An 8,965-nucleotide genomic window follows, 5' to 3' on the forward strand; every position below is an offset into this window, starting at 1 on the left:
TACCAGCGATGCCAGCCAACATCAGGGTATTTCCACCTGATGTACCAGCAAGGCCACCAACCACCAGCCAGGATCAAGGTGCCTCACAGCATGGTTACCACCACTGCCAGCCACCAACTCCCCCTCTGGGGCATGCTGTATCCACTGAGCCTTCACAGCTGATGAAAACTGTGCCCAGTGCTGCCTGATGAGCTTTACCAGATGGTTGGCCACCTCTGCCATGACCTCTGCCCCAGGGTAATCCCAGCCTGCCTCATCATGCAGCAATTTCCCAGTAACCAGTAACCAGTAACACCATGCCCACCCTTCACCCCATTGCTCCCCCTTGCATCCCCACCCCCATTACCATTCTCAGCTCTCAGACCTGCAGCAGCACCAGAAGTAGACACCCTCTGCTGAACTTTAGGCTGTGAGAAGGCACCCAGTTCATGGGCCACAGCCACCAACTGCTCAAAAATTAATCATCTTGCCGAGCAGCTTTAGGTAGTTATGTAGTTGGTTCATACTGAATTTCTCCAATAGCATCCAGAGCTCAGCTGCCTGCTGCTCAGTGTCACCACGGTTCTGCTTTGTTTGATTAATACACGTTGTACAAGGTATTTCAACTCGCACCAGCATTTTTGCAGGTTGAGGGACGGGTTGAAGCCCTCTCACATCCAGAAGCGACAATGGTGGAACATTTAGGTTGGGCTGACCATCATAAAGGACCTGGTAAAGGTCCATCACTGTGGCCATGTGCTTTGGCCAAGGCCTGACACCAATAGGAAGGTGCATCACCTCCGGCACATGTTGATCAGATTGACCCGCTTGCTGAGCAGTATGCATCACTAAAGTCTTGCACCCTCCACCATTCCTGACATGCAAGAGAACAGCTGCAAAATGATGGGGTAAAATTTGTGGGGTCATGGAAGGGCTCCCCACCCACAGTGAACCATGCAAACCAAGATTCACCAAGGACCACCTTTCCATATCAGGGTCATGTATAGTTGTTTGCCATTCTGAGAAGAAGAGGGATTGTGGTGCTTATGAAACACATTGCAAGGAGCACAATGGGAAGACTGTACTCACCCACTGGGGTCTTGCCTCCTTGGAGCACAAATGTAATGGTGTATGCCTTGCATGGCCCCACTGTTGACAAGAGCAATGGTTATCCCATGTTGCAGTTGTGAGGCATCTGCCCATCACCCAAAGGGGCGACACTGTAGTGCAGGAGGTAGACAGTCAGCTACCTCCTGCTGACCTCCTCCTGGTTGTCTCCACTGTTGTCAGAAACATGAAAAGCTTGTCAGCTCCTCTTGAGGTGTACATATCATTTATGGTGAATTTCTGGGGTCACCTTTCTCCATGCAGACATGTGGGCATGTTTGGACATGAATGATTGGTTGGACAAGGATTGATCCGTGATGGAACTTTGCATGCATCAGGGATATATAAGTTGGAGCAACAGCCATGGTACGGTCATGCACACACAGTTTCACTTACCTCACACCCTTTTGGCCAACAGTCATGGTCATAGCCAGCTTGTACTTCTGGAAGGTTAGATCCTCTGTAACAGTTCACACCTTAGCTGCTTTCCAGCTGTCAAGCAGCAAGCGGTTATATTGGTCCAGTTGCACAAGCAATCTTCAAGCATTGGACAGGATTGACTTCAATGCCTGCATATACACAACGAAGACACAGTCAATGCATGCACGGTATTCTCACAATCAAAGGCACACCTTCTGCTGAGTGAGCATCTATAACACAGCAAAGGTGTAACCCGGGATGCTCAGATGGGCCTTGCATCGTTACATTGCTCCCCACTTAGCAATGGACATCCTTGGCCATTATTACGAGCACAGGAGCCATCCCACCTCACGCTTTCTACATTGGTTTATCCATTACACCATGGTAAAGCCCTTCCAGCGATACCTGCTGGTTGCCAGAATCAAACCGCCGACCCGTAGCTTACATTGGAAGTCTTGCGGCCCAGTCTTGATACCATTGTAACACAGCAAAGGCATATAATCAGATGGGCCTTGTGTCCTTGCAGCATCTGGATTGCACCTGGCAGCATCCAACTTGTGAGAACCCAGCTTCCTTGGGTCCAGGCCAAGCCCCTTGCACAATTGCTGTGAGCAAAGGGGAGCAACATGCAGTCGATTAACTAGGCAATCTTAAACTCCTTGTCCGGAACATGATGGTCGAACCCCTAAAACCCACGCTGCCCTCATCATCACCCTCATCAAGCAGACCAGAGTTGCCTGCCTTGACAATACACCGACCGGCAAAAACAGCAGCAGGCTAGGAAGCTACAGGGTGCCCCAATCTTCCTTTTGCGGAAAACGGAAAATCCTCTAAAATGGTCCTTACCCAGCCCTTACAGTCATGCCTAAACATCAACGGCATAGGTCTTACCACAAGCTTGTTGAACTGCGTCTTGTATGCCTTGATAGTATTGGGGCAAGCAGCAGCCATGGAACTGTTGAAAAGGTCCGTGAGATCCTTCTCAGTGAAGGAAAAGGTTCCGTTATCGTTCTCATCATCATCATTATCATCATCAGTGCTTGCACCGCTGGCATCACTGTCGTCAGCACCACCGTCACCACCGCCGTCGCCATCACTGAAGTCAGCAGTAGCGATGATGCCACCCGGGCTGGATACACCACTCTTGCCTGTAGACCCGTGCTGCTGCCTTCTGCCAAGCCCACGCTGTGCAGAGTTAGGACGCGCACGCTTCCTGGAATGTCCTTGTTGTGGTGCCGGCTCAGACCGCGCGCGCCTCCTGGGATGTGGGTGCGGGGGAGCCTCCAGTATTGTGCATTGCGGTAACTTTTCCATGTAAAGATTATACGACTTTCAACTTACTGTATGCTCAGCAAATTGCTAGGGAAATGGGCTCATCTGGACGCAGTTTGCATGCCGGCTTGCACAAGGAACATCTGCACTCGCTTTACGCCCATGCGCGCCGCGAGCATAAGGATTCACATCAATGACATGTCGATTGTTTCGTGCATGAAATTTTTGTGAGTATGTGCGCGAGACAAGCTGTGCCGGACGCTCGTCCGTACTGTCCCAGCGTCCGCAAGGGGGGATGATTAACCACATTTACCCACTAAGCTCGTGCCCTGTGCCAGGTGCCACGCTAGTAGCTTGAAAATGAAATGGAACATATCCACTTCACACACATGGCCAGAAGTGGATATCGTTCAATTTTCAAGCTACTGGACGCTGCAGGGTATCCCGGATGGGATCAAACACCACCATCCTTTCCTTTATGAAGGTTACAGTCTATGCTATATTCCGAATGGGTACCGTGCGTTATAGCTTTGACTGCAATGAAGGAATTGCCCAATCGGATGCCCATGCCAACTACCGTACTCGTATTACTTTTTCAATAATGTACAACTTACTTCGTTTCATAAAATATTCGTGACGTTGATATGTTTTTACTGAAAGATATTGGCCACTGCTTGCCGTTTTGATATCGTAAGTTGTAACTGCCAACACGAGGCTCACCTTTCGTGCTGCTAGATGTAATACGTCCTTTTCCCTTACAAGATGAACACGGCGTTGGGGAAGCGGAGCTCGCAGCGGGTGTATCAGCAGCGAGAAAAGGGCTTCGCGCGGTTAACAACTAGTCGATGCAGTGTTCCGGCAGTTGTACCAGTGCGATATAGAGTATCGTCACGTTGCGGTGCGACTAGGCCGGTATCGGTGACACTTCAGGACACCATCCGACAGTTCCAGGCCAAACCGGGCTTGTCTACCCCTGGCAACGTCACGAAGCTTACGGACGACGGTCTATTCCAGGGACAGATTGTCTGGACGAAATTTACCTGGCCGGCTGTCCTTGGCGGCGAAGAGGTTTACATTTGGGGTGAGCGTTTCGGGACTTGTAAGTATGGCCACGAAAGGCCACAGCTTCTCGCAGCTACAACTGACCCTCCTCTGTTGTCTGGTTGTGCGTACCACGTGTGGGGAACCGCGCAGGAAGCTTCAACGACTGGACGAAGGGCGTCCGGCTGCACAAAGCGGGACGTGACCGGGATGCTGTCCTGATCCTGCCCTTGCAGCCTGGCACTTACGAGGTGAGCTTGCATTCCGCCGCATGCCACGGCGGGGTTGAGGAGGTTTAAGGAGGATGAGTCCCCGCGTATCTCCGGAGTGGTGTTGGTGTGTGTGGGGAGGCCGGGGAGGCCCTCCAGGGAGCTGGCAAGTATTAGATAGGCCGTTGTAGCAGCCGGGGGGCTCCAGGGGTGATTGGGTGACAATCAGCCGCGGCCCTCCTTGGACTGAGATCTCGCGTAAGCTTGTGCCAGCGTGTCCATGTTGTGGTACGGAACCGCACGTTGCAACAGGTTTGCGCGCGGCAACTCCTTCCCCCTACCGAAGCAGCTTTTCACTCCCAACAGTTTGCGACTTTGCATGTTGGCAGCTGATCCTTTTCCCTTTAGAGATAATCTCCCACACTCCACACTCCACACCCCATTTCTTCTGCCATGGGGTTCGTTTCGCCCCGGGGCCCTCACACGCCGCCTCACTCCTCCCATAGAACAGCAGCAAGTGCCGGTTCAACCCATTGTTGGCTCGCGTGTTTGTTGACGCATTCCCCGCTTGCCCGCCGGCTTGGGTTTGCGCTGATCCCGACCTCCACATCCCGCGGTCCCATGCGCAGTTCAAGTTCGTGGTTGACAAGGTGTGGACCCCCGCACCCCACGAACCCACGGTCACCAATGCAGAGGTGGGGAGATGGGGAATGCGGAGGGCAGGGGGTGGGGAGATGGGGAATGCGGAGGGCAGGGGGTGGGGAGCCAGTATCCGCATACACCTCTGCCTTCACGGGCGCTGCGGGACTGGGTGACCCCCAGGGGCCCCGTCTTGGGCGGGTGCAGCGCTGTGAAGAGGGAGCGGAGGCAGCGCTACCAGGGTGTCCTCAGCGGCTGTGCGTTAGCGGCCGCGCGAATGGGAGTGGGAGCTGCCGCCGCCTGGGTGGGTCATCTCTGACCGCATCTCTGACCTCTCCCCCTCCCGCCGGTAACGTAACGTTTAACCCTGCCGTCCTCCTCCACTTGGTTGTTCGGTGCTATCTGCTGCTGCTTATCTGGATGTACGAGAGTGAGTGTTTTCCCGCGTCCTGCCAAACCTGCGCACCCCCCCCAACACACACACACAGGGGCATCTGAACAACTACCGGGTCATTGCGCCCACTGTCAGCTTCTCCATCAAGGCGCCGAGGGCGGATAACGTTTTCGTGGTTGGTGACTGGGACAGCTGGCAGGTGGGCGGACTGGGGTGGGGGTTTGGACTGCGGAGGGACTGCAGGAGGGGCACCTGAGGGAAGAGGAGTGTCAGGTGCAGACCCTCACGTAAAGGGGGGTCGAATGAGAGGATGATAAAGAACACTACTTCTTGCTCCTCGTCAGGTGTTTGTGTCGGGAGATGCAAGGCAGCCCCGCTTGGGCCGTATTAGTTTGGTTACGGCAGCTTAGGCCCAGAAGGTGAATTTGTCCGGGGAATATCCGGTGAACGCGGCCTGCTGTCGACGGGTCGACCTGTTTTTATGTTGTTACAGGGTGGTATAGCTTCACCAGCGGCCCCCTTTCCCGAGGCAGTTCCCTGCTCTCCCCTGCTAGAGGGGTACCCTTATCCGTTCACCCCATCCGACTTTAGAATGTGTTCGTTGGTTTCAGCAACTCACCACCAGCATCCAACCAAATTTAGCGGATCAACGGCGCCTCAACTTAGTTCCTGGTCAGCTCGCAAGTTGATGTTATCACGTCCTACACCGTCCATAAGATGGGGGGGCCACCTCCCATTTCAACACTTCTCAAACACCCGAGAAGTCGGCAGGCGGATTTGAACCCGGACACTCCGGGAGCAGAAGTCAGGCCTTAACCTCTGCCAGCCGACCTGTTGTTGTTTTGCTTCCTGGTGGCGGAAGAAAGAGCGTATGTGTGTGTCACGCGGGTCGTGTCGGACTGGTGGTCCAAGTATCGCTCCCTGGCACGTCTCCCCCCCCACACACCTGCGCCCTCTCTGGCCCCCAGTACTCGCTAGTCTTGAAGAAGGACCCCGCCACAGGGACGTTCACGGCTAAAGCACATCTTCCGGTGGGTGGCTGGGGAGACGTCCGGAAAAGGGGGAGGGGAGGGGGGGATCGGGGGTTGGGGTAGGGGCGGCTCTCCGGCCTGAGTGAGAGTGTCCGATGAGGAAGGCGGGAAGCGACGTGGAAGGGACTTGGGAGGCGGGCCATCGCGGGCAGCTCACCTGCCGTACTGCCTCTCTGTTGCCAGTTCTTCGGAGGCCACCGGCCAGGTCGTCACCGCAAGCAGCAGCAGCAGCAGCAGCATGACAAGGAGGGAACGGGTTGGACCGGGTCGGCGAGGATAGGCGTCGAGTAGGCAGTGGACACAGCAAGCAAGCTGGGCGATGCAGATCTCATCCAACCTGCAGCGTCCCTGGTCACCAGAACCATCCCTGACTGAACCGCACCTGGCGTCCCTGACACTTCAAGTCTGGTCACCAGAACCATCCCTGACTGCTGCCCCCGCGGCCCCTATCCGGCTCCTCCTCTCCCCCCCGCCCGGGGGCGATCCGTCTACCTTTGGTATCTGCTTCACTCGCCAGTGGTTCGTCTTAACCCCCCCTCGGGGCGAGCTGTGGTGCAGCTCCTCCCCGGCGCGTTGGCCGTGTGGCCCTCACTGCCCCCTGCCGCGGCGTGTGCCGTACATTGTGCACCTCTTCCTAATCACATCTCTTAACTCGCGCCTCGGCCACCACCACCCCGTCCAGTGCATTAACCCTTCACCCCTGCCCCACATCACGCCCACGTCACCCTCCCCCCCCGGCTCCCCCCCCTCTGCAGCCCGGCCAGTACTCGTACTCCTTCCTGGTGGATGGCACCCTCTCCACAGACCCCGCTCAGGCGGTGCACCCCAATGAGGAGTACGGCGAAGTACACCGGGTACGCGGGCTCACATACAGACATACATCTGCGCAGTTGCGTCTAAGAGGATGTGTGTTGAGTTTGCGTAAGTATGTGTGAATACTGTATACGTGCCCGTTCGTACAGCTATGAGTGTCGCCGTTGGGCCAGAGCGCAGTTGGGCCAGAGGCATCGAGGGGGGGGGTAAGGGCCGGCGGAGGGAGGGGGGTCGCGCAGTGCATTCCAATCCAACCGCGTTCCAACCCAACCGGATTCTCTGTCAATCGGCCTTTTGCAGCTGCTTTCTCTGTTAGCCCGCAGTCGCCATGATAAGGCGCAGATGCCTAGTTGAGGTGTGAGGGTGGCGTTGTGTCACCATGTTTGCTGTACGGTATATAGCTGCGGTTGCTGCCGCTTCCACTGTCGTTGTCGCGGCTACCGCCACTGCCGCCCGTGCAGACCTGGAGCTTCGAGCCCAACTTGTTCCGGATCTTTTACTGCACCGGCTGGGACGAGGCGGTGCTGCAGTACCGGAGGGTGGTGAGGGGGCAGCCAGTGACCCATGTGGGCGCTGCGGGGGGGGCGGGCGCACCGGGGCGGTGGAGGGGGGGGGGAAGGGGGCCGCCGGGACATCACTTTAATGCTGCCGGCGCCTGGGCCGCCGTTCCGCTCATCGACTGCATCATCTCACTTTCTTTTTTCCCCTCCCCCCTGCCACGACTTCACCGCTAAGGACTTGAGCAATTTTGGACTTTGTACTTCGGCAGTTTATTTCTGAGTTTCTTGCATGTGATCCCCCCTCCCGGCCATCCTCTGCTGGGTAGATGGATGCCCACGTTCCTCTCCTGCTGTACTGCCACTGCAGCTGTTTCCCCCACTCCCCCCACTCCTTCCACTCGACCAACGGATGTCGGCAATTATTCTTTTGCTTCCCGCATCACACGAATTCCTCCCCTCCCCTGCAGGAGTGGCAGCGGCTGAGTCTGGTTAACGCCCCCAGCCGCGGCAACTCGCTGGGCGTGTGGAAGATGGCCACCATCGTACCCACTGACCCCTCCGAGAGTCTGGAGTTCACCCTCAACAACGGGGCCGGTGGGGACAAGCTGAAGGAGGACCGACCAGGGAGCGCACCGCTGTACGTGTGCCCCTTCCCGGGCTCCTTCAAGCTGGCCAAGGGCATGCTGAGGCCCTTCCCGAGGGGGGCGGAGTCGCGAATCATGCTGGTGGGTACGGCCCCCCGCCACAAACCTATCGCCTCCGCCAGCGTGTTGCGCTTCTCACAACGGTTGGAAGTCGTTCTGGCTGGCCGTTACGTCTGGCGTGTATGTATGTTGTTACAGGGTGGTTAACTTCGCCAGCGGCCCCCTTTCCCGGGGCAGTCCCTGCTCTCCCCTGCTAGAGGGGCACCCTAATCCGTCACCCCATCCGACTTCAGAATGTATTCGTTGGGTTCGGCAACTCACCACCAGCATCCAACCAAATCTAGCGGATCAACGGCGCATCAACTTAGTTCCTGGTCAGCTCGCAAGTTGATATTATCACGTCCTACACCGTCCATATGATGGGGGGCCACCTCCCATTTCATCACTCCTCAAACACCCGAGGAGCCGGCAGGCGGATTTGAACCCGGGTCGACTGGGTCGACTGGGAGCAGAAGTCAGGCCTTAACCTCTGCCAGCCGCCTGCCCGTGTATGTACATGCCCGCCCTGCCCGTGTATGTACATGTGTGATATGACCTAGGATAAGGCTGTTGCAATCGGGGGGTTTTGCGCTGAGTCTATACTTGCTTAGGAGCCCCCGGCCGCGGCTGTGTTGCCCTAAACCCTCAACCCCGACCCTGGCCCCGACCCGGGGGCCCCCCCCCCGCCGCCCGCTGGCCCTCCCCCCCCCAGGTGAGTGACATTGACGGCACCATGATCGGCGACATGAGCTGTCCTGACGCCTTCTCCTCCAGCCACCGGTTCGCCGAGTACTGGGAGAACAGCGCCTCGCTGGCGGGGTCCCTGCTGGTCTACAACACGGGTGGGCTGCGGGAGGGCCGGGCAGGGGAGGGGGAG

At 56.8% G+C, this 8,965-nt stretch overlaps 1 protein-coding gene across 1 annotated transcript in view; it reads left to right on the forward strand.

Moving 5' to 3' along the window:
• Nucleotides 1-2,341: 2,341 nt before the first annotated feature.
• The window catches only part of VOLCADRAFT_119992 (uncharacterized protein), a gene marked incomplete at both ends in the record, with an annotated part of 8,498 nt that continues 1,874 nt past the window's right edge, over nucleotides 2,342-8,965 (forward strand). The window contains 10 exons of the mRNA XM_002958542.1: nucleotides 2,342-2,472; nucleotides 3,687-3,859; nucleotides 3,973-4,070; nucleotides 4,658-4,723; nucleotides 5,156-5,260; nucleotides 6,030-6,092; nucleotides 6,848-6,946; nucleotides 7,367-7,447; nucleotides 7,873-8,130; nucleotides 8,801-8,930. Of these exons, the coding sequence (XP_002958588.1) occupies nucleotides 2,342-2,472; nucleotides 3,687-3,859; nucleotides 3,973-4,070; nucleotides 4,658-4,723; nucleotides 5,156-5,260; nucleotides 6,030-6,092; nucleotides 6,848-6,946; nucleotides 7,367-7,447; nucleotides 7,873-8,130; nucleotides 8,801-8,930 (1,204 nt within the window). The remainder of the gene's footprint in view (nucleotides 2,473-3,686; nucleotides 3,860-3,972; nucleotides 4,071-4,657; nucleotides 4,724-5,155; nucleotides 5,261-6,029; nucleotides 6,093-6,847; nucleotides 6,947-7,366; nucleotides 7,448-7,872; nucleotides 8,131-8,800; nucleotides 8,931-8,965) is intronic.

The sequence above is a fragment of the Volvox carteri genome (genome assembly GCF_000143455.1).
Source record: "Volvox carteri f. nagariensis unplaced genomic scaffold VOLCAscaffold_98, whole genome shotgun sequence".
In the NCBI taxonomy this organism is placed as follows: Eukaryota; Viridiplantae; Chlorophyta; class Chlorophyceae; order Chlamydomonadales; family Volvocaceae; genus Volvox; species Volvox carteri.